The 25,155-nt window shown below is 48.6% G+C and overlaps 6 protein-coding genes across 6 annotated transcripts; 3 read left to right on the forward strand and 3 right to left on the reverse strand.

The window, feature by feature from the left end:
- Positions 1-1,560: 1,560 nt before the first annotated feature.
- On the reverse strand, positions 1,561-2,509 carry ATP1_1 (Alpha subunit of the F1 sector of mitochondrial F1F0 ATP synthase; the record flags this gene model as incomplete). The annotated part of the gene is made up of 3 exons (XM_058504902.1): positions 1,561-1,821; positions 1,885-2,331; positions 2,507-2,509. 3 exons carry the CDS (start codon positions 2,507-2,509, stop codon positions 1,561-1,563), a joined length of 711 nt encoding a protein of 236 aa, XP_058359458.1.
- Positions 2,510-3,028: 519 nt separating this feature from the next.
- VMA1_2 (H(+)-transporting V1 sector ATPase subunit A) lies at positions 3,029-4,174 on the reverse strand (the record flags this gene model as incomplete). Its single annotated transcript, XM_058504903.1, has 1 exon — positions 3,029-4,174. The coding sequence occupies one exon, from the start codon at positions 4,172-4,174 to the stop codon at positions 3,029-3,031; it is 1,146 nt and encodes a 381-aa protein (XP_058359459.1).
- A 649-nt stretch (positions 4,175-4,823) lies between these two features.
- Positions 4,824-6,403, reverse strand: ATP1_2 (Alpha subunit of the F1 sector of mitochondrial F1F0 ATP synthase; the record flags this gene model as incomplete). Its single annotated transcript, XM_058504904.1, has 6 exons — positions 4,824-5,102; positions 5,166-5,603; positions 5,653-5,773; positions 5,826-5,882; positions 5,970-6,139; positions 6,332-6,403. 6 exons carry the CDS (start codon positions 6,401-6,403, stop codon positions 4,824-4,826), a joined length of 1,137 nt encoding a protein of 378 aa, XP_058359460.1.
- A 2,648-nt stretch (positions 6,404-9,051) lies between these two features.
- ONS95_011301 (uncharacterized protein) lies at positions 9,052-11,033 on the forward strand (the record flags this gene model as incomplete). Its single annotated transcript, XM_058504905.1, has 5 exons — positions 9,052-9,534; positions 9,587-9,778; positions 9,853-10,015; positions 10,069-10,619; positions 10,704-11,033. The coding sequence occupies 5 exons, from the start codon at positions 9,052-9,054 to the stop codon at positions 11,031-11,033; spliced, it is 1,719 nt and encodes a 572-aa protein (XP_058359461.1).
- A 5,146-nt stretch (positions 11,034-16,179) lies between these two features.
- ONS95_011302 (uncharacterized protein) lies at positions 16,180-18,902 on the forward strand (the record flags this gene model as incomplete). The annotated part of the gene is made up of 2 exons (XM_058504906.1): positions 16,180-16,554; positions 17,454-18,902. 2 exons carry the CDS (start codon positions 16,180-16,182, stop codon positions 18,900-18,902), a joined length of 1,824 nt encoding a protein of 607 aa, XP_058359462.1.
- An 891-nt stretch (positions 18,903-19,793) lies between these two features.
- On the forward strand, positions 19,794-24,410 carry VPS10 (vacuolar protein sorting/targeting protein PEP1; the record flags this gene model as incomplete). Its single annotated transcript, XM_058504907.1, has 4 exons — positions 19,794-20,258; positions 20,305-23,711; positions 23,760-24,106; positions 24,166-24,410. 4 exons carry the CDS (start codon positions 19,794-19,796, stop codon positions 24,408-24,410), a joined length of 4,464 nt encoding a protein of 1,487 aa, XP_058359463.1.
- Between the last annotated feature and the right edge of the window lie 745 nt (positions 24,411-25,155).

Here is a 25,155-nt window from a genome sequence, read left to right on the forward strand (position 1 = left end):
CGGAGCATAAAACGATAATGATATTTACGGTCCCAGAATCTGCGATACCCACTTCCGGTCATCCTGTTCCAATCTTCGTCTGTCCACGGCTGTTCAGGAGGATTGTGACCTCGCTGACTGGATGGCACCTGGTCAGCGATAATTCTGTCATTGACATCACTTCGCTTCATTATACACTCTTTGGCTCGCTGGCGGGTAGGTGGTGCTAGTACCTGAGAGCCTCTGCAGGGGAACGAGTTGGGTGGATGGCATAAGAAAGAGAGATCGAGCATGCAAAAGATGTATGCAACATATGTGCTTGTAACTGGGGACTGAATACGTGTAAGAGTCGATAGCAAAATGTGAAAAGGCAAAAAAGACCATGTGCGCTTTGTAAGTGTGAGGTGATATTCGCTGGCCGTTGGGATGGAAATTCCATCAATGGAAATTTACTGTTGAAGGAGCTAGCTGTATCCATTCTCTGCATCTCGCTGTTCAGCTGTGACTATGTCCGAGAAGCCAGCTCACCAAGTCGAGTTCCATATGCAGAGTACCTTTTAAGGCTCAAGTACTTCTTCTGCCCGACCCTTGTTCCGTGTCCCTACCGAAGAACAGGGGTGGGAAACGAGTCCACCATGTACCCGGAAATGTCATAGAGTTTCTTGAGTGCATGGAAGCGTATCGATACCATAGCGTCATGGAAGTATACATTTGATGTGAATGAGTTTTGAGAAAGGGCAGAGTTGAAGACAATCTACATCCAGGACTGTCATATTTCTACTTCGACGTACACAGTATGTCACTGTTCAATTAATAACCTCCGACGTGGCAGAGATATCTCCTCTACACACACACGTTGAAGTGCTGTGTCTTCCTTGCAACATGCTCTGCTTGCACTTGCTTCAGATCTGAACAGCCACTCTGCTTGGTAAATGCCAGGTCCCCCTTTATCCTTTCAATTATCCACCTAAGCCGACTGGCAGCTAACTTTCGTTCTTGACAGACACAGTGTGTTCTTGGCTATACCAATTGTGAAGAATGGACAGATTTGGATGCAACGTAGTGTGATGAAAGGAAAAAGAAAAGGGACATGAGACATCAAACTCCAGAATGTTATTGGCATCGTGCATTTCGAAGTCGGATATCGAGACTCGGGTGCCATCTAAATGTCATCAAAAAGGATTGCAACTTGCAAAATTTCCCCAGGATGTTGCTGCTTCCAATCTGCGCAGTCTGCTGATTCTGGTCTTAAATGTGTTGTTGTACAGGAGAATTAAATGGGGGTTCTTCGTCCCGACAACTTTCATATTTCTTTCCTTGTATATTCAGCAGGACAATTCCAAGAAGTAAAGAGCAGACGGAAGATCAGAAACAGAAAACTCAAAAGGGGGCTCAACATTCAGGAAGAATCGACGGTCATCTATTTTACACGGCCACTATCTATCAACCTTCCCTCTGATCGGCACCCCTCCCACCATTCAATACACACAAACCCTCTTCCCACCATGCCAGAACAAAAGAGAAAGAGATAGACGGAGTAGCATTCAGCCATTAACGCAGGGGAATTTTTGTTTTGTTCGTTTAGGCGAAGCTCTTGGTGAAGGTAGTGACAACGTCCTTCAGTCTTGCCTCGAGGTCCTTGCTTAATGCACCCTCCTTGTCAATTGTGGCCAACAGATCCGACTCGTTCGACTTCAAGTGTGCGATAAAGTCAGACTCCCATTGCAGGATCTTGTTGACTGGGATGCTATCAAGATGTCCGTTGACGCCAGCGTAGATGAGAGGAACCATTTCGTTAACGGCCATGGGAGAGTATTGCTTTTGCTTCAGGAGCTCAGTCAACTACGAGGAGAGTGAGATTAGCTTCCATTTCTAATTTGTGCCATTCCATAGGATCAAACTTACACGTTCACCACGGTTGAGGGTTTGCTTGGTAGCGGCATCCAAATCAGAACCGAATTGGGCGAAAGCTGCAACCTCACGGTACTGGGCCAAGAAAAGCTTCAAGGAACCGGCAACTTGCTTCATGGCCTTAAGCTGGGCAGCGGAACCGACACGGGACACAGAGAGACCGACGTTAATGGCAGGTCGGATGCCCTTGTAGAAGAGCTCGGCCTCCAAGAAAATTTGTCCATCGGTAATGGAAATGACGTTGGTTGGAATATAAGCGGACACATCACCACCTTGGGTCTCAATGATGGGAAGAGCAGTCAAAGATCCACCACCGTGCTTGTCGCTCATCTTGGCAGCACGCTCGAGGAGACGAGAGTGGAGATAGAAGACATCACCGGGGTAAGCCTCACGTCCTGGTGGGCGACGGAGAAGGAGAGACATTTGTCTGTAGGCGACGGCCTGGAGGAAAAAAGTCAGTCAAAAAGTTCGGGAAAACGGGGAGGAGAGACAAATCTGCTTTGAAAGGTCGTCAAAGATAATTAAAGCATGCTTCCCATTGTCACGGAACCTTGAGGACATGTTAGCTATTGTTGTGAAGGATGGGGGGTGGGGGGGGGGGGGGGGGGGTACATACCATTCACCCATGGAGCAACCTTCAAAAAATCAAACATGTTAGCATATACTTAACTGGCGATGAGTGACGAAATGAAATCAAGACATTGAGAAAGACGGTTAGTAATGTCGGCTGCTCTGGAGCAATTGAGGCAAATGTTGATAGCTGAGAATGCTGAAATGATCTGGCGACATTGAAGATACTCTTGAGCAATGCGAATCGGTAGCGTCGATTGAAGCGAGTTGAAATGCATATGATGATAATCGAAAATGCTGAAATGAATTGACGACATTGGCAATATTCTGGGTAATGATAAAGTGTTGAGCTTGGCAAGTGACTTCAAGAAGATGCAAGAGCAGCCTTCTTGAGATGTCGCTTTGAGGTGTTGTGCCCTGGGCAATTGATACATGTGTTGACAGCTGAATGTACTGAAATGATTTGACGACATTGCAAAGACGCTGGGTGATGCGAATCGGCAACGTCGATTCGTGCGAGTTGAAATGATATTGGTAAGAATATTCATCAGTGAAGTGCCACAAGATCTCACAGGTGCTGAGAAGCGACCTTGGTGAGATGCTTCTGTGTGAGCTTGTGCTTGTCCAGATGGAACTGCCCATCAAATGTTTGATTGCATGGCTCGCAATGAAAAGTCTTATTGGCAAGTATTTGAGCACGAAGTCCAGCGTTCATGCGTTGTTTCGCAGTCAGACGGGGTCTGACGCCTGAAGCTTTGATCTTATGTCGATCAGTGTCGTTGTGCCGTGTCAACTTTGCGCGGTCTGCGAAGGACTTGTTGCAACATTCACAGTGGAATCGGTTCGTCTTGAGGGCCTTCTGCTTGCTGCGTTTGTTGATTTCACTGACTTTGGCCTTGTTGCGCGCAACCCACGAAATTGCCTGAAGCCGCTTCTTCAAGCGGAATGCATCGATGTCTTGAGCACGTTCGCGGTCGTATACCTCTCTCATCTTCTCCAACATGTGAACTCTGCGTTTCTTTCGCTCCTCTTCAGCAAGCAGAAGCTCTTCTGCTGTCATCTTTAGATCGCCAGCAGCAGTCTCCTTGAATGGCGTGTGACTATTCAACGGGCGCCAAAGAACATCATCGCGGGACCATGGCATGAAATGAGTCCACATACCATCCATGATGGTAGGAATGGCAGAGTAGAAGATGTTTATGAATGTTCCCTCAATGGCAAGGAAACGACGTCTTGCTCGTGGGATAATTGAGACCTTTGGAATAGGTGACCAACAAATCAGACCAATGTGAGCAAGGTCATAACCTTTGTCGTATAACAGACGGACAAAACGAGGAAGTAGAGGATGTCTCTTGTCATAGTATTGGGAGATGCGAATCTTGTACCCGGTGGAGGCCTCAGTACCAGAGCCAATGCAAAGAGCTGGCTCGCATCCGTCCTTGGTCAAGAGTGCAGCGTAGACACCCCAAAGCTTGCCGTCAGGTTTGGGCGTGGACAACCAGTAGTCAGGCGAAGGCGGCGTAGGAGATTGAAGGACTTCAAGAAGTCCGGGAGCGAATGAGAGAGGTGTAGCATTGCAAATGCTGCGGCCAGCCTCTCCCTGCATAACCACCTTGAACTCAGGATTGATATACCAGTCTGGGGCATTGAGGTTGACATGCTGATGCATGTAATCATCAACAAGCTTCTGCAAAGCTGACTGGACGGCAGCCATTGCGGTGATCTTGATCACTGTTGACTGCGGTTCCAATCGGTAGTGCCGATTCACGCCTCAAAATCTGTTGTATGTTAGATATGTCTGTAACCTAAGGGTGTGGACTTACTCCTCACTGTCCAGGGCAAGTATGCTCAGTGGCTGCTGGGAATCACCAGTGGTGATTTGGACTCCTCTCAGACTGAATCAGACAGTGTCTGAAAGTATGTGTATGTATGGCGTCGACAACCTCGTTCGACACAGGCAGAGGAGCTCAATGACTGCAGGTATCGGCGGTGGTGATTTGCACGCTGTGCAGGTAATTAGCATGTGCTTGACCACAAAAGGACTTGGGACTTACTGCTCAATTGTCTCAGGCATGTAATCTCAATGTGCTACCGCTCCAGATCGACAGAGCATCGGCAGTGCCGATTCGGACGCTGTCCAAGCTGTTAGCATAGCTTGACTAAGGAGTGGTATAGACTTACTGTGTGCTCGACCACAGAGGATATACTCAATCACTCGCAGATCTTCACAACCACGACTGCTGTTTCGGACGTTGTCTGAACAGAGAATGTGTGCGAATCCGTATCTTCGATTGCGGAGGGTAGGGTAGTATCAACGACAGTATAGTACAGCAGACAGAACTGAAGAGTGGTGGTTGACGGCTTCAAGGTGAAGAGGTTGTTGTGAAGTTGTTGAGGAGAAGAGCAGAAGATGAGGAGCGGAGGTGATATAGCCTCTGCCTCTGCAAAGGCAAGAGCGCCCAGGGCGGTGCCATCATGCGAATGCTGTTGGGGAAAGAGCATGAAGGTTGATGAGGAAGGTGCACCCACGCCTTGCGTAGGTGCTTGAATGTTGTCCCACAAGTGAATGAAAAGTGAAGATGAAATGCAAAAAAAGAAAAAGAGGAAAACTTACCAACGAATGGGGCAATGTATTGAAGCGGCTAGAACGGGAGATCAGTATAAACTCATTTTCTTGTGAGGATGAAAAGCTGGAGGTAACTTACTGCGGCTTCGGAAGCGGTGGCAGCAACAATGATGGAGTACTTCATAGCGTCGTTCTCTTCAAGGGTCTTGACAAGCTGGGCAACGGTGGATCGCTTCTGTCCAACAGCGACGTACACGCAGTAAAGCTTCTTGGACTCGTCCTTTCCATCGTTCCAGCGCTTTTGGTTGAGCATGGCATCGAGGGCAACGGCCGTCTTTCCAGTTTGACGATCGCCAATGATCAACTCACGTTGGCCACGTCCAATTGGCACCATTGCGTCAACAGACTTGAGACCAGTCTGTACGGGCTGGTTGACAGAGTGTCTGGGAAGAATGCCGGGAGCCTTCAACTGAGCACGACGCTTCTCGGTGGTCTTGATGGGTCCCTTTCCATCAATTGGGTTTCCAAGAGCATCAACAACGCGGCCGAGCATCTCAATTCCGACGGGAACATCGACCTATGTATATCAGCTATTGCTGATGGTAGCCTTTGTCGTATACACTCACAATCTCTCCGGTACGCTTGACAGTCTCACCCTCCTTGACCAAACGATCAGAACCGAAAAGCACAACACCAACTTGACCAGCTTCCAAGTTCATGCACATGCCCTTGACACCGGATGCGAACCTATGCTTTAATCAATATTTGAGGCATTTTTCGCTGTCAGCGGAATTCTTACTCGACAAGCTCCTCAGCCTGGACATTGCTCATGCCGTGGACACGGGCAATACCATCACTAATAACCCGTCAGCACTGCTTTATCTCCTCAAGCGCCCATATGAATAGCTCCAGATCTCGATATGTTTGTTATGATGCAACGTACCCAACGGACAAAACACGACCGGTCTCGGCAAGACCGGACTCCTCCTGGACACCTCTAATTCTTTGTTCGAGGATGGATGAGACTTCGGTTGGCGATGCCTTATCAGCAGATGCATATCCTCGGATTTGTTTTGATGCTGCGTTGAAAGCTGCGGGTGCGGCAGTTCGTCCCTAGGAGAAAATGCCAGTTAGCCGAAGCCCGAAAAAACGTGAAGTCGTAGCTGTTGAAGCTGGCCCAACAGCTCCCAACCACCAACATGGAAGCTCAGAGGGGATCAATTGAGCTTCACAATGAAGTATCAATTGATCTCGAATGATTGCAGATGGTTTGAAGGAGATGCGGATCGGGATGGAAGGACGTACTGCTGCGACTCTGCCGGACGCAGAGATTGCGCCCACCGTCCGGCTGGACTGTCGGAGAGCGTTCCTGAACATGGTGACCACGGTCTATGGGTTAAGGAGATGTAAAAGAATCAATTGCAAAGGCAATTGACAGAGGGGAGATGGCGGTGGGTTGTGGTGGTGGTATGAAGACCTCTGGGAGTTGAAGCAAGCAGGAGCGACGACTGGAGAAGGGCTTCTTCTCTTTCACGCTAGGAAAGTCACGGGGAAGGGACTCCGCTTCTTTCTGAACCGAAATGACCGCGAGCCAATCAGAGAGCTCAACTACCTCACCCTAAGTACCTTCCTGCCTCCTTCCAGTCCCAAGCTTTCCTGTGACTGTCTTCTTCCCTTATCCACATCTTCCAATACCACGAACTCAATGCTGTGATCGAGAAGCTTCAGATCACATAGGATGGCTCGCCCCTAGCACTCGTACAACAGCCAATCCGAGAATTCTCCGGCGCGGTGGGAAATCACGTGGCGTAAGCCAATGAGATGACTTGAGCTCCATCTCGATCCGTTGTCCTCGTCCTCGTTGCCGTCTTCTTTCCTTTCAACATCCAGCCGCCGCCGCCGCCATGCTGCAGGAAGTTCTGGCGACATATAGCCCTCTTCTATTCCCACTATGGCTGCAGGATCGGTGCTTGGTCCGCTCGTTTGTTGCTGCCCTATTTCGAGCTAGGCGTATATCCCCGCTCATCCGTTGGATCTTGGGGTCTTTTGGGGGCTCGTTTTTGCCGTTGAGTCTTGTAACGCATCCGTCATCGTCTTTTCCTCCAGTCATAATGGGTTGGCCGTTATATGTTGCCAGCTGTCTACTCGGCCGGATTCAGCCCAACCCTACAAGTGGTAGCCAACCGCAGGATCAACCACCAGCTTCCTTGGACGGAGGTCGCGACATTGTCAAGTGGCGTGGCGTACTATTACGTTCGTTGTTGTCTGCCTGCCTCGGATTACTATTTTCGCGTTTGCTCGGTACAACCTGTGGAGCACCATACGCGCTTGTCTCGCATCAATGGATGGTCAGTTGATCCAGCACAAGGCCGATGGCTGGAAGCGCTGCTGCAAAGTACTGCAGTATGACGAACCAAAGTTGGTCCAAATCCTACGTCTGCTTACCTATCCTAAGGTCATGCTCATGGTATCGCATCGCATCGCATCTATGAAATGGCCCAAAGCGTAATCTTCGTTAAAAGCAATACTTCAACTATAGCGACTTTTCTAGGAACAACGTCGAGGTGTGGATTTTGTCAAAGCTCCTGCAGCCACGGACGAATGGGGTCTTCTGATTTTCTGCCTTGGTGTTGGGCTTAGGATGGGCGAGTCAGAATGCGTTGAAGATGCAATGCTCCATAATATTCGGGTCTGAGTAGACCTGCCCAGAAGGCGATTCGGAAGTACCTCCAGGTTTGAACTCCGTTTTCTGTCATATACGACAAGACAATAACCGGATGAAGAAATTCGTGCATACCCTAATCCCAGAATATCCACCAAACCGTCTTGTTGGGCTTGCCCATCAAGATATCTTCAAATGAGGTGAAGAACCGTCAGCTTCAGCTTATCCACTCTACTAGCCATTCTAACACATATCTCAAAATATCTTTTCTGTCCATCCCCATCCTCCAAAGATTTAAAGCACATAAGCCGCAATTACAGCACTTTTCTTTCCTGCTGTTTTTACAAGCGGGATAAAGTTGAACATAGTCTTGCTGTGCTCACTGAGCTTGACAACAACGAATGTGTTCGAACTTCATACATTCTTATCTCCCACATTCGTTATTGGTCCCGGCTATTCAATCCTACCTGTCACAAACCCTTGATTATACCCTGGTTCTCCTATTACACCGGGTCCATTAGACTCAGTTGGCTACCCTCGAATCACTTGACTGTAGAGTTGAGTAGGCTGTCAATGATAAGCATTCAGCTTGCATCTTCATTTCGTTCAATATCAAGCCTGAGGTTGTACAGCATACCTCTTGACCGCAGTTCGCTCTGGGCTTTCGGCAATTTTCCGTACCGACCCTCGCCTAGTGTTGGGAGCCAATTGTTGGTGCGCTATAGCTCCAACATCAAGGTGCATGGAAGGACGACTATTGACTCCCCGCAAGCAAACCTGGTTGCTGGAACTGCTGTAGGCATCCGATTGGACCTCTCAGGCACAGAGAATACCACAGCGTACAGCATACGGAGGCGCCGTTGATCCCGCTTCGCCTACACGTGCCAATTCAATCTAGTGCTACCACGGAAAGTAAACAACTTTCCAACAGTGCTCATCACGCCAATCCTGTCAGTTCGGAAAGAAAATACCTGTTTTTTGCACGTCTGGACTGGGGTCTACCAATATCCGGCAGTTTTCAGTTGCCTCGTAAGTCATTACCAAGTCTGATGGTGCGCTAATGAGACGCATGATTCCAATCATTTTGGGTATCTTGTTACATAAGGGAAGGGTGTCAAATGCAGCGGGGACTGCGATATCCATTTCACTGACTGGTATCGAGATACAGAGTCTCGAAGCCCCCAATCCTAACGAGAGTTTATTCTTCACCATCCTGCCATCATCACCTCGTGGCTCACACAACATTCCATGCTTATAAAGTCTGGCCATATCTTTTTCTTCAAGGAACCATCATCCGCAAAAGCACGATTCCGTGCCACACAGAATTATTCACAAAAGCTTTAAAGGCATAGTCGATCCCAATATGACTCTGCTCTCGTTGAGATCGCCTGCAAGTGCTCTCATCAAAGGGTATACGCAACTTGGACAATACTGGAGCACAGCGAGATGTTCCCCAACTCTCAAAACCACGTTCTGGGCGAGGACCATCACATCAAGTCCCAATTGTTGCAACAATGCAGGCCTTGCTCATGCTCCACTTCAGAAGGATATAATTTTCGATAGCATGGGGAATACCAAAGGATTTCCACGAAACCAAACTGGTATCTACCCTCCGTTTTCTATCGCACGTGCTAGCCCATCTTCCATCCATCTAATAAAAGGTGGCATCAAAGACCTCGGCCTGGCTTCCGTTGGAGGTGAGATTGAACGACATTCACGGATTGAAACAGCAGTGGCAAGCCCAACTTATCGCACCTCCCCAAGATTCGATCGTGTCCCATACTGGCAGAAAATTAGCCGCTGGCAAGATGTGTCTGAGGAGGAGTTCTTATCATATACATGGAACGTACGTCGAAGCATTTGTATATATGTGAGCAGGATATTGACATGATGATTAGACAGCCAAAGACATCCAGGGTAAAATGAAATTACACGGATTTCTCAACGAGATACTACCCGAGAGAATCCCGTATACTGGTCAACCTGAACCTACTGTGCTTCGGGAGGACTTCATTAAAGATGTCATGGATGGCATAGCAATGGCACCGATGTCTATTCGTTTGACACCACATATTGTGTCCAGTATTAATGTAAGTCATACTTGAAATAACTCCCAACTCGTCCTTCACTATGTAATCTTATATATCTATTGACAACAAAATAGTGGAATGATCCCCTCAACGATCCTCTGAGCAGGCAATTTATTCCCAAAAAGTCAACGTTCAAGCCAGATCACCCCAAATTAAGATTGGATTCTCTTCATGAAACCGAGGACAGTCCTTGTGAGGGACTAGTTCACCGATATACAGACAAATGTCTTTTTCTGGGTAATTCCTGTGTTTACATCTCTTTTTAGGTGACTGTTGACATTTATCAACAGCAAGTTCTCACTGTCCTCTGTACTGTCGCTATTGTACTCGTTCCTATGCCGTCGGTGCCAACACCGATACTGTGGCCAAAGCATCCTTGAAACCGAAGTTGTCCCGCTGGAACGAAATGCTAGACTACATCGCCAATACTCCTGCTATCCAAGATGTTGTCATATCGGGTGGTGATTCATACTCTCTTGCACCCCATCACCTCCGTATGATTGGCGATCGTCTTCTGGACATCGATCACGTTCGTCGTTTCCGCGTCGCTACAAAGGGTCTCTGTGTTTCTCCTTCTCGAACACTCGACCCAAACGATACTTGGACGGATGAGCTGATCCGATTGTCGAACGCTGGAAAACGGCGAGGCAAACATGTCGCCCTGCACACGCATTTCAACCACCCAAATGAATTCTCGTGGGTTACGAGACACGCAGCACAGAAACTCTTTCAGAATGGTGTAATGGTCCGGAATCAGTCTGTCTTGTTGAAGGGTGTGAATGATGACGCGGAGACCATGGGAAAACTGATCAGAGAACTAGGAGACAACAACATCTTCCCTGTAAGTGACTCGGTGGTTCATTTCGCAAATACGCGATTTCTTTCTCCATATCGTAAGCTGACTGACTGTCTTGGTATCTCACAGTACTACGTCTATGCTGGTGACATGGTAAAAGGCGTTGAAGACCTGCGCACACCACTCCAAACCATACTCGATCTCGAATGCCACCTACGTGGTACTATCGCCGGCTTCCTGATGCCTCAATTCGTCGTTGACCTTCCAGGCGGTGGAGGCAAACGGCTTGCTGCTTCCTACCGTACATACGATCGTGCAACTGGAGTTTCCACTTTTGTCGCTCCAGCTGTCAAGGGGAAGGGCAAAGAGGATAAGGTGTACGAATACTATGATCCGCTGGTCTCGTTAAGAAATCGCGTTCGTGTTGAAGCCGGTGTTCCACTTGCTGGTGGTGTCTGATGGCGTGATGGCGAGGTATCGGCAATGTTATCTTTGGTCTAGATCTCTATTGTAGCTTGCTTTATGGTTGTCTGGGTTGCATTCGCTTTGATTTTCTTTGACAGCTGATACTCGCCAATATAACATGGACGGGGAGATATACGAGAACAAATCTGCTACATAGGGATATGAGCAACGAGCGAGTGTATCCCGGGAGGTTGGATGGCAAGATGCGGCACTCTCTCTCTTTCTGCAGAAGAAGCAGTTTCTTGTTACTCTCTCGCTAAGCTTGCTGTTAGACTACATTTACAATGGGATTAAAAATGCTTGGACTTGCACTCAAAACTCATATATCTTTCAGTTTTCTAGAACCTGCGTTCCTGTGCAATGGTGCACTTTGACTCCTCTCTCGACAGCTGTAAATCAGAATTTGCATGAATAGTCGCTTTCATTGCCATCAAGATTTGGCTGGACAAGCAATCTGAAGACGAGTCTTGGTCATAGAACGAATCCAACTTACATTCGACCCTGCTTGAATCGCCCTTCTGCGACCTTCTCCTACGTGAATAGCACCTCTCTCTGGAGGACACGGCATGAGCATTGGTGACGCCTTGTGTCATGAACTGCATTCAGATATCAGGTATTCTTCAAAGGGATTTCGTGATTGTGCATCTATTAGCCCGCTCAAAGACATGAGCTGTTACATCAACGGGGTGTAATGCAAGGTGAGAGGTATTGGGAGAGCTGACTATTGAATATAAATCACGAGGCTCCAAATTTGAGAGTTATCGTTGTTCGCATTGTGTCACCTCACCGGTTCAGGAGATAAGGGATGGAGATAACATTGACGTCAAATCTGATAAGAATCCAGGAGTAGAATGTATGTGAGTCTAGCGGTTCCGGAGCAGTATTCCACGACAGTATTTCTGCCTAGTAGCACAATAGACTTACCTCGCCCTCGCTTCCTGAGGGTTATCTGTATGTACTGTACGGTACCGCCCTTCATCTGTCAAAGTCCCTGGGATAGGCAAACCTGTCTCGCTAACCACACAGCGAAAAGTCCGAAAAAGGAAATCAACCACAGAAATCTTCAAGAAAGGCCAACTTTGTACTGTAATCAAGGGAGCGCACTTTCCCAGCTCTAAAACACGGTTTCAGATAAGATAACCTGGATATCTTGGACATCACGGCATGCATACTCCTTAAAGAGTAAGGGTGCAACTGGGGAGATCTAGTTTCGTGCTTGATTACGACAGGGTGAAAGATGAGATCACATCGTGCCGTGTAGATAAAGTTTAGTAGTGCAGATAGGATTTGCTTCTTTGAAGGAAAGTGAGGGGTTGAATCTTCTCTCCGATTTGTCTCGGGATGCGAGGCGGGATAGTGCTGTGATACAGTAATGATGGTACAGGGGAAAACACAGAACGTGGTTTTTGAAAACGAAAGGAATAACCAAATTTGTGTACTGAGACATGGTACGGAACACAGACTTAATCTGGCTCGTGGGCAAAGAATAAGCAGTAGGCATCAGCTAGGCTCGCGGGGAGGATGTTGCCGTTTTGCTTTAGTTACTACTGCAGCAAGGCAAGCGTTTCTTGAGCGAGTAAAACAACAGATACCTTTATTCGTGCTCCCTATCGCAACTGGCGCAGAAAACGTCAACATGAATGTTTTACGAGTTACCAAATATATGCTTTCAGAGAAACAAAAAAAAGAAAGAAGAAATCCTTGGCTATGCTCAGATTGAACAAACCGTCTGAAGATCGCGCTAGAGCAAGGGAAATAGAATTTTGCGATCTTGCTTCATGGAGGGTGAAGAGGCGAGACCTGCCGCAACAGCACACACGAAAGAGCTCGGATAATCGAGCAAGGAGTCGCTTTGACGTCTTCCTCCCTCGTTATTGGAATAAGAGGGGCACAATCGATAGTGAGACGAAAGGACCGCAAAGTAGAGAAAAGCAAGCAAGAGAGCGAGCGGCCTGTGCCCAATGGTCGTTGTGGGGAAACGAGGAGACAATGTGTGTTGATGTCGTCTTCTCGCCCGTGAAAGTGACAGAATTCTGCACCAGTGATCAGTGACAGATGTCTGTCACCTGGGGAAACGCTGTCAAACCAGCCTGGAAGCCACTTTGTGCGGATGATGCCGTATCGTCCGTTGATCGACATCGACATCGACCAGAATCAAATGTGCATTTTGGCTGTCTGGGACGTTTAAACTTTGGAAAGGGGCTGACCTCGACAGGACATTGGGGGATCGGGATCGTCCAGAGTGTGGGAACGTCCACTCGGATTTATTTTTACCTGATGTAATATTAGTCCTCGTAAGGGTATAACTCGGAGATAAAAGGAGGGGGATGTGATGTGGTGACAAGGTTTTAAAGGCTCCAAGGCACAAAAAGAAAGATCAAAGAGGACGTTTGTCTCTCATGAGATTTTCTCGTAGCCTTGGCGCGTTTGAAACACGTCCATCGCACGCGGGAACCAGGGCCATCTCAAAGTGAGCGTGCGTGCTGACTTGGCTGGCTGAAATGAGATCTTAATGTTCAATTCATCCAAAGTGTTGGCTTCGCCAGGAAATAATCCATCTCATCTATCTCAAGCACCTTGCTCTGCAGAGAGAAGAACAGACGTTGAGAGAAAAGTTTGGTGTTTAGCCTCGCCAATAATAGCCAGAGAGTTCAGGTCTGTGTGCTTCTGCGGCCTCCTCGTCCTCGTCTGGATGGCAGCTTTTCAGCACTCAACCACGTCGAACTCGTCCGCAGAAGCAGCTGCGAATGCAACCGTTTGTACGAGATGATGCATCTCGCACCGCACTATTGCTACAGGGAAATATCGGATGAGAGGACAGTCGGAGAATTAATTATCTCGCCAATAACAGCACGCATTTTTCTGTAGGGATTCTTGCCCCTTCCCTTTCCAGACGCTCTGTTCGCTCTGTTCGCGAATCACTTGTAATAATAGAGAGCCGACGATATTGCTTGGAGGCCCTTTCAAGCATACTTACTCGGGTACTGTACACCACACCACACCACACCATACTCTAACTACCAGATAACGAATAAGGTACGTATCGGGATCAGGCACGGAGAGGCCGGTCGCTGACTGCAAGGATCTTTAATATGTTGCAAGGTACAGTACTGTATGAGTAAAGTGCGTGCATCCGTCTGCAAGACCGCGTTGTAACCATGTGTTGTGTTGAGAACATGAGATGCATGTTCACGAGAATACGGCAAGAAGCCGCGACGTTATTATAGCAAGTGCAGGATGAGCAGCGAGTGTTACTGTGTTGGCGTTTTCCTCAGCGACACGTTGGCTACAGCGTGGCCTCTCATCTCAGCCTCTGGAATATTCCCGGCGTTACCTAGCTTGGACTTGGAGGCGTACTGCTTCCCCCCACAAGAAAAAGCACGCAACAAAACCAGCACTTCTGAATGGCGAATCAGGGAATCGAAGATCTTGCTACAGGACACAAACACAACGGGGCCTATGCACTCTGTAAAGCGTGCGATGCAGCACATAAGTTGGAAGGCTGCTGACGATGTGTGTGTTTGTTGGTGTTGAGTGTTGGTGATGATGTGGTGTGGATTGGATTGAGGCGAGGCTAGGACCGGCTCGGCTATGCTGATATTCTCCCCGTCCCTACCTTACCTTACCTTACCTCAAGGTAAATTTACTCGTACCGAAAAGTCCTGTGGGCTGGATGTGCCGCTGTCTCGCTGGCAGCTGGCCGTGGCATAGCATAGCAGAGCAGAGCATACTGTAGCATAAAAAGTCAATCCTGCACCATTGCCCATTCCATTGGCAATGACATTGACACGGTGAAGCCCCGCTAACAAAGCGGTGATACGAAGGCGACGTCTGTGAGTTTGTTGACTTGAGATGCGTTGTTCACAACGACTGGACTGAAAATGCAAATACTTTACTTTCCTTTACTTTCCTTTACTTTGAAGAGTGAGTGCGGGCATCCGTAATTGTGTCCCAGACTCAAAGGGTCGGTGCCTGCATTGCTGCCCACTACTACTGTGCTGTGATTTGCTGGGCGGGCTATGCATGGATCAGAACGGGGTCGGGGGGGGTCTCACTGGGCCTCTCCGGATTAATAATTGGCCTGGTTCCAGCGTTGCACTGCTTGTCCGCCAGCTGCCCTATCTGCCTGTCTCGCCTGTCCTGTCCTGTCCTGTCTTGCGATCCCACCCCTCCGAGCCCCCCTACCTCTACTTAGCCTGCCTCGCCAAGGGCCTTAGGTTGGTTGGCCTTGGCCGCCCGCTCCACCCGCTGCCCCTGACCTCTCCCTGCGACCCGCACCGCCCTTGTGCTGTGGACGTCTGCTCGTCTGCTCATTCGCCAGAGCTGTGTTCCCTTGTTGACGGCCCCTGCAGAGATACCAGATATTGGACGAATCCTGGCGATCGTCGACGATGATTCTGAGCTCGCAACTCTGCTATCAAGCCCGAGCGCTTGCAACTGCTGAGCTCTCAGTTCCTCAACTGGGTTGCTGGATATAAAGGTGGAGTTGAGCGAATCCAATAATCCAGTCCATCCCACGAAAGTCTGATTGGCGCCCTCTGACATGACCTGACCTGTCTCCTGTCTTTTATGCTGGTGGAGCGAGATGGAGAAAGTTGAGGAACAGAGTGTAATCTTTCTCTGCCCATGCTCCGATTCATGCGTATCAAAGGCCAGCCTTTGAAACCATTACACAGCAGGAGGCAATACTGCAATGGGTAGCAAGACTTATACTGCAGAGTGCACTGCAGGTCACTGTACAGCATTCTCGTCCACTCGTCCCCCTGATAATCAACCAAACCTATCCAATCCCATGAAATGAAAGCCATTTCATATCAAGGCTGTTCGTGAATGTTCCCCTGGCATGCTCACTTCCATTATTGTCTCCAGAGTCCAGATCCACTAGTACTCAGCCCTTGAACCACTGTACCTGGTAAAACCAAACGGCTTGACAGGGCCAGCATGCCTGTCATGCAAGGAAGGGGTCCTGGGATTTTGTCGGATTGACCTCAGTCACCCACCTCACCTTGACTTCTTGAGAACAGACCTTCTCCAGACCACCTGGATCTCCATCCAGGAACAAACGCAAGCACCTCGTGCATGAAGATGCAATAGTTGACCTACTCCTTCATTCATCTAACCTACTCTGAGAAAAGCAGCCATGGCACCGCTTCAGCCCAGCAGTAGCCGTAGCATCAGCAGTACCAGCAGACTGGAAATTCCTACAATGGACGACCACGTCTCATCGTCATCATCAACTCTCGCTCCTATCTATACCTCCTCAGGGATGTCCAGCTCCAAATTCGACCTGAATCCGACTCCAGAACTCGGAATCGAACTCGAACACGAACTCGACCTCGACATTAGCGAAAGCCCTCTTTCCCCTCGAGCTCTGTACGCTCAATCTTTCGACCGCCCTGGATCCTCACAAAGTCTCCCCAGCACACGACGGTTCAGGAAGAATATGAAGGAGATGACGGGCTTTGGCACGACGGAAGAGGAATTTGAGGCATTGCCCATTGCAGTGCGGAGAAAGGTACGTGTGCAAGCCACTTCCACGCTCTGTTGTTGGTCTTTGTCGAAGGCGTGCATGATGCCTTTCTGCGATCAATGTCCTCGAGTGAAGTGAGATGTACTGTTGGCTGTCGTGACCGCACAGTATGTCGAGCACTCGCTTGGATCATGCATTGTTCAGGTCCAGCAGCATCGAAGGACCAGATGTCACAGACGAAGACGCCATATCCGGAAGTTATCCAGGAGCCGTCCAGCCGATTCTGATAGTGCATAGTGCACGTCTAGTCTCTTGTCCAAAATCGGGCATCGATGCTGCAACAAGGCCTGCAAACGCAACAGATGTGCCTCTTTCACTCCTATTTTTCCCAATTATCTCCCGAGAGTCGATTTTAGCTTTCTGTCCGTCCGCCCGTCTGTCTGTCCCTCTGTGCTCAACCCGACATGCCGTTTCACCCGCTGGGCCACCGTCTATTATGGTTCCCAACCGAAAAGATACCTAGTTGCGAATGGCAGAGAAGGATCAACACCTATCGAGGCGCCGTTCGCGCCTTGCAAATGCTATTCCAGATGGGTCCAAGGGGCGGTGTGTCTGAAGCACCATCTGGGGCTCATCCCGCATACTTCAGAGGGGGCCGCTATGGGCCTCATGCAGCTTCACTATCCAGTCACATACGGAGGGAAAGTACCTGCAGGACTAGTTCAGTCCCTCCCTCCCACCACCCCCAACTTGAATAATATTGGCGTCGAAGCTGCCAATTAGTCGCCGAGTACTAGAACCATACAATGCTTCTAGTTTTTCCTCCACTTCAGTGCTTGCTGCAGCTTCGTTCAATTTCTACTTTCCACAAGAGGATGTGCGAGCTCCCGCTCATCAGCGTGGACTTCCTCGGAACTGGCATCGACTGACCTCTTCTCCTACAGTACTTCTCCACCTTGGAGCGACTACGATTTGCCCAGAACTCACGGACGAGCGCACTCCATGATTTGCCAATCCAGAGCCATCGAAAGAGCTCCATAGCAGACCGCCGTGGCGTGAACGTTGCCCTCATCGAACCTCGTCGGAACTTTTCTCGACGACAGCGGAAGATCGCGAGACAACAATCTATCTCCAGCACCGAGGCCTCGTGGTTTCTGACCCTACCGGACAAAATCAAGAACAAGCAGTTTACAAGGGAGGAGCAGGTGCTACTGGCTGGTCGACTGCGAGAAAGTGTAATCCTCGACGCTGCCGACGAAGCAATCTATAGAGCAAGCCGACGTGCCAGTCGCAATCTCCCTGTGACACCGTTGTTCGACGAGTCTCGGCCTGGTACTCCCCGGAGTAGCACAGATAGTTCTCGGCCAAACATCCAGCAGGAGAACACCTCGAATATGGCCGCTCACATGTACGAGAGCTTTCGGTGGATGGACGATGAGCAGGATCTGGATCTGAAGCTGGTATTGGACGACTATCATGCCAATCTAGACGGCGTTGTCATTCCTACTCCCGCCAGCGCGAGACGACCTTCATTCCGACGACAAATGTCCGTCTCGAAAATGCCCTTTGGACGGAGTTCCCTTTCTTCTCATCCACGATCACCACTTTCACCGAAATTCGAGCCTCCTCTCAACCATGGCAGAACCAGATCTCGCACAATGTCCCTGATACAGCCGAAGCATGTAGCGAAGCTGTCAGTCGCCACGATAGATCCGAATGCGGCACATTATCAAGACCCAGAAGCACGACTGAAGTTGCGAGTATACCTTGCATCTCCACAAAAGTTCGACGAGGCGATTGAATTCGGATTTCCTTCTATGGATAGCATGACAGATATTACAGACAAAGAAAATAAGCCTCCGAGACGTTTGTCGCGAGAGGTCAGCGGAACGAAAAAGTCATTTGGCATTGACAGGGGTCAATCATTCTTGCATGACGATATGGCCTCCCTGTTCGACGACGACGTATCTATGGCCGACCCGGAGTCACCACTGACCCCCAGAGGAGATCTTGGGTTTCGTTCTCAAAACCAATCAATTGCAACTTCTGGATCGAAAGGCAGCAGAACATCCTCCGACTTTTCGCACCTGGGAATCAACAAGCCTATGTTGGTCAAGCAACCTGAGTCATACACTCATGGACTGGCGGGGAGTAGAGAAATGACACTGAGAATGACTCTCACGCGACCTGATCTACGGGCCGATGAGACGACAATTTATGGATGGCAAAGATGCAAAAGTCCTCTAACAGAGGAGCCTTCTACTTCGATGGACGAGAAATCCGAATTCAGAGGGCCATTGGGAGGAGCAGATGGTTGGGGTCCAGATAAGGAGACTGGCGTAGTAAAAAGATTTTGGAACAAGGTTAAGAGCTCTCAGCGAAAGAGCACGTAGCCGACGGAAAGGTGGTTAATTACGAGAGAGAATTGTTTGATTGTATAGTACTTTAGCGGGCCATGGCTTTTCTTTGTTTGCATTGGATTGATGGCGTGGCCCAAGGCATAGCTCGCGGTTGCATCAGATTGACGTGATACCACATGCTTGACGTACGGGATGGGATGTAGCTTACACGAAAATCTCAGAATAGAATTGCTAATGCTATTGGCATAGCGTCACCTTTATTGCCCACCTTTGACTTTCCCAAATCTCTACGTTTCATTCTAACCTCGATATTTTGACCGTCACTATTTTTGAACCAGGTATAGCAAAGGACGAGAAAATGTGGGACTCGAGAAGCACGTCTTTATTGTAGTACTTACCAAGAGGAAAGCAGGATACTGTGTGCTGCAGAACTTCTGCCACTGTCGTATCTTGCAGCTGGAGAAGTATGAGAATCAAGCTTTCAGAGAAGTGGATCTTTGATCACATGGAACTGTGGCGTAGGACTACTACCATTAATAGATGGACTTTGCAACAAGCGCAAAAGTGATACATGGAAAGTATTGATTCACCAAGATATAAAAAATTATTACCAAGAAGAACTTCCTCCAAAGCACCTGTTTATCGATTGAATCAATACCTCAAGCCCGTCCGCCTTCAATAGCAGAGCTCAGTGTTTCGTCATCAGCTACGCGAGCTGCCCAATGTGTGGCTGCTGGAGTTTCATCAGCTCTTGCCAAGCCTCTGTGAGCTCCGGGATACACAGTACACCACCTGCAAAGACCACGAATCCCGAACCTTGAATCCATTGTTGGTTCTCTTCATACCTCACAAATCTCATCATCAAGGGCGACTTGATGAGCAGTCACACATCTTGATGCGCCTCCAATCCATCAACTCGCGATCATGAGGCTACACACTGCCGCAGGCTGGTCGAGCCTCCTATTCACGACACTGCTATGTACCGGTGCCTGGGCGAAAAAGGAGAAGCCATCTGTCAAGAGCAAAAAGTTCGACTTCATTCCCCATAATGTGAACTATTTCGAAGACTCGGACGTTCTGCTGTTCGAGGACAACCAGAACAATGATGTCTACCGCTCGACAGATGCAGGTGCAACCTGGGACAAGATAGATGAAGGGAAAGGGAAGATGCTGGAGATCTCAATGCATCCCTTCGACAAGAAACGAGCATATATCATTACAGTGGAAAAGACACACTACAAGACCAGTGATCAGGGCAAGACGTGGGAGAAGTTTGAAGCAGATGAGCTGGCTACGATCTTCAACGCGGCTCTCACATACCATGCTGGAGATCCAGATAGAATAATCTTCAATGCTATGGAATGCACAGGCATTTTCTGCTCGGAGTTGGTAAGAATTGTCAAATCCATCTGTTACTGTCGCTTACTAGCCATAGACGATGTACACCTTGGACAATTTTGCCAAACCCCCAAAAACGCTGCGAATCGACACCTCTGGCTGTCATTGGGCCAAATCCACTGAACAATTTACGACTGGGCAAAAAGATTTGGATAATAATAGAATACTTTGCGTGGTGAAAGGCCGATTTTCTCTTTGGAGAAAAGACTATCGACTGCTAGTTTCGGATAACTTCTTCGAGTCGAGCGGCGGCACAGTTCAGGAATTCGAGCCCGAGCTGGAGTCTGGCAGGACAGTACAAGGGATTGTGAACATGGCTATTTCTCATCCATATTTGGTGGTCGCGGCTGTAGCAGACAAGACAGACGAGATGGCACTTTATATTTCGGATGATACAGTGAAGTGGCATAGAGCTATCTTTCCACACGATCACAAAATTACGGAGGAGGCATATACTCTGCTGGAAGGGACAAACTATAGCATTCAAATTGATGTTATGACTGGTCGGGAGACAAACCCAACGGGCGTCTTCTTCAGTAGTAACTCAAACGGAACTTTCTACGCCCGGAACCTCGAACACACGAACAGAGGCGCCGATGGGTATGTGGATTTTGAAAAGGTTTACGGTGTTCAAGGTATCATACTGTACAACGTCGTAGACAACTGGGAAGATGTTGACAGTGGCAAGACCAACGGAAAGAAGATCAAGTCCAAGATCAGTTTCGACGACGGCAGGACTTGGGAATCCTTAACCGTGGATAAGGAAGACCTCCACCTCCATTCCGTCACGGAGCTTTCAAATTCCGGAAGAGTGTTCTCCAGTCCCGCTCCTGGTTTGCTGATGGGCGTTGGCAACACTGGCACATATCTGAAGGACTATGGCGAAGGAAATTTGTATGTTTCAGATGATGCTGGATTGACATGGCGAAAAGCCTTGGATGGTCCTCACAAGTATGAATTTGGGGACCAAGGTTCCATTCTTGTAGCGATGAAGGAAGGTTTTCACAACGAGATCAGGTTTTCACTAGACCATGGGAAATCATGGGGAAAGGCAGATCTTCCTGAGAAGGTCCGTCCAGTTCAACTCACTACACTACAAGACTCGACGACTTTGAAATTTCTGCTTGAAGCGATCGACGAAGAAAGGACAGGGGCAGCGGCATTTCTCATGGTCCTAGATTTTGATGATATGCAAGAATCGCAGTGTAAAGAGGGGGACATGGAAAAATGGTATGCCAGAGTTGACTCAGATGGCAAACCAACCTGTCTTATGGGCCATAAGCAATGGTACAGCAGACGGAAGGCGGATGCTGATTGCTTCGTCAAGAAGGAATTTGTCGATCCGGAGGTCCACTCTGAGCAGTGTGAATGTGCCGATGCCGATTTTGAGTGCGATTACAATTTCGTTCGCAGTGCTGACCGAAAAGAGTGCGAGAAGGCTGGTGATTTGATCCTGCCAGAGGGTGCATGCAAGGCTTTCGGACCAGAAGACACCTTCAAAGGCTCTTCCGGTTGGCGACTCATCCCAGGCAATGATTGCAAGCGTGCCGAAGGAAAGCAAAAGGACGATCCGGTTGACAGAAAGTGCGTCGATGCCGTGGGGGCGCCAGCGTCTGGTAAGCCAGATGGTGCTCAGAAGAGTTTTGATGGGAAATTCTTCCACAGCAAGATCTACCTCGAACGTACGGGTGTCAGTCAAGGAACAGACGAGACTGTCCTCATGCAAACGGATGCGGGGGTTTATATTTCCCAAGACCATGGCAAGAACTGGGAACAAATGTTCAAAGACGAGACAATCCTGGCCATCATCCCCCACTCGTATTTCAACGACATGGTTTTCTTCATAACAGACTCTGAGAAGGTCTACTATTCGACAGACCGTGGCAAGAACATACGAAGCTTCCAAGCCCCTGATAAGCCGAACACTAAACGTATCCCGGTCATGAGCTTCCACCCCAAGAATAAGGATTGGATAATCTGGGTTGGAAGGAGAGGTGATTGTCCCGATGGCCCAGAATGCCATGCAGTGGCTTCTATCACTACCGATCGTGGTGATGATAAGTGGAAGACATTGCAGCGCTACGTCCGAAAGTGCGAATTCATTGCAGAACCCGAAAACGGATACCGTGTTCCCGGACCCAAACCTGAGATCGACAAGAAGAGCAGAGACAAACTCATCTACTGTGAGGTCAAGTCAAAGGAGAGCGCAGATGATACGGACAATCCGTACAAACTCGTTTCTAGCGATGACTTCTTCAATGAGCCACCGGTGACCCATTTCACAAATGTAGTTGACTTTGCCACAATGTCTGAATTCATTGTCGTTGCAACAAAGGACGATAAAGCAGAGACGCTGAAGGTTGACACAAGCGTCAATGGATTGACTTTTGCTGATGCGCAATTCCCATATGGCTTTTCTGTCCCACATCAAACAGGATACACAGTGCTGGACAGCTCTACCCATTCCGTTTTTCTGCATGTTACGGTCAACAATGAAAAAGGGTATGAGTATGGATCAATCATCAAGAGCAACTCCAATGGAACTTCTTACGTCCTAAGTTTGAACGCTGTCGACCGAGATGGCCCGGGTTATGTGGATTTCGAGAAAATGTTTGGAATCGAGGGCGTTGCAATGGTGAACGTGGTATCAAATTTCCAGTCCAAAAACTTCAAGAAGGAGGGGAAGAAGCTCAAGACCATGATCACCCACAACGATGGAGCTGAATGGGCTTATCTCAAACCACCCACAAAAGATGCCGATGGCAAGAAATTCTCTTGTAGCAACAGTAACCTAGAGAAGTGTTCGCTGAATATCCATGGGTACACTGAACGTGCCGACAAATCCCATACCTACTCATCCGCTTCTGCCATTGGCTTAATGCTCGGCACAGGGAATGTGGGCGAGACTCTGTCTTCGATGAAAGATGCAGATACCTTCATGACCTCTGATGGAGGGGTCACCTGGAAATCTGTCAAAAAAGGCTCGTACATGTGGGAGTTCGGCGATCAAGGATCTATCGTTGTCATCGTGAGGGAAAAGGTTGCCACCAAGGTGGTGTATTATTCATTGGACGAAGGTGAGAACTGGATCGAATATCAATTCGCTGAGAAAGAGGTCGAGATCGACGATCTTACAACGGTACCCAGTGACAACTCGCGGAAGTTTTTGCTTTGGGGTTATGATGGTGACAAACTCGTGGCTCAAAATCTCGACTTCTCGGGTCTTACAGACGTCCAGTGCAAGCTCAACGAAAACGACGTTGAGGCTGACGATTATTACCTATGGACACCAAAGCATCCGTCTCAAGAGGATGATTGCTTGTTTGGTCACGTCTCATCATATCATCGAAAGAGGACAGAGAAGAAGTGTTTCAATGGCCAAATGATTCCCCATCTTCACAGCATCGAAAGGAATTGCTCTTGCACCAGGAGAGACTTCGAGTGGTATGTTCACTATGCACAGTCTGCTTTTATGAGCTAACATTGTTTTAGTGACTTCAATTATCAACGACAAACTGATGGCTCTTGTGCTCTTGTACCTGGCTTTACTCCTTACGACCATTCCTTGATTTGTAAGGAAGATGAGAGTCGCATTGAATATGACGATCCAACCGGCTATCGTCGTATTCCGCTCTCTACCTGTGTAGGAGGCAAAGAGTTCGATAAAAGTGTCCCTCATCCTTGCCCTGGTAAGGGAGAGCAGTTTAAGAAGAAGCATGGAGTTTCCGCGATCGGCATATTCTTTATCATCATTGTATGCATTGGTGTCGCAGCAGGTGTCGGCTGGTGGGTGTGGACAAACATGGGCAACTTCGGGCAGATCAGACTAGGCGAGCAATGTAAGGCCCCCCTGTTCACTTCTCCCTGAGCATTTCAAGTTCTAACAATCTAGCCGCAGCATCGGATCTCGAGCCCCCCTACGTCAAATATCCGAAGTTAGTCCTCGTAGCCATAGTCATGGTAGCTACGGGAGCTGCAGCATTAGCAACCAGTCTGTGGCGCGATGCCAGAACGACTTTTGGTGGAAGCAGACCTGCGCGCTTCACGACCCGGGATAGCTTTGCGAGAGGAAGAGGTGATTATGCGGTCGTTGACGATGACGAGGGAGAGCTTCTGGGCGACGAAAGTGATGAAGAGGTTTGATCCTCCCGCGATTCGGCGTATGAAATGAACATAGGGGCTGGATGTTTGTATGATGGATACGGTAGACGGGGAACAAGCCCCGATTTTGTGATTATAGATTAGGCGTATGATTATTAAACCCGTTTTGTATACCAGCAAAAGCGCACATCGATAGATTCTTGAACGCTCTTGCTGATTTTCATGGTCTTCTTCGCTTGACATCTTTCTTCGCTTGACATTTGGTTGCTTTTAAATCAACAAGTATACTTCCATCTGAACTCAGGATGGCTCAAGTCAAGGTCCCGAATCTCCTTCTGGCTGGGACCACGCAGCACCGCTTCAGCATCCACCTTCGAACGCTGCTTGTTGTTGATCCTCATCCAGATCATCATCATGGGAGCAGTGATGAGAATAGTCGTCGACGTAGCTAAATTAAAACCGTTTCTAATGGGATAAATTGGCGCATCAAAACGCAAGAACGATCAGGTGCAATTAAGGCGGTACTGCATGGAGCTGTTGCGAAACGAGCAAGTCCAGGGGATAAATTGTCTTGATAATCGTGGGTGCGAAAAAGCCGAGTCCTTCGACAGTGATGTTCATTAGTAGAAAGCTGAAACCGGTTACGATAGTCGTAGGGTTGAATACTCCTCGAGAGGTCTTCTTCATATCGAATTTGCCCAGGACTTTTGTCGTGGCTACCCGTTCATTCATCACTCGTTTGGCGGAATATCCAAGGGCAAATCAGGAGTACTGTACTTGGGGAACC

Source organism: Cadophora gregata, assembly GCF_030347475.1.
Source record: "Cadophora gregata isolate MNR1 chromosome Unknown scaffold_5, whole genome shotgun sequence".
Classification (NCBI taxonomy): domain Eukaryota; kingdom Fungi; phylum Ascomycota; class Leotiomycetes; order Helotiales; family Ploettnerulaceae; genus Cadophora; species Cadophora gregata.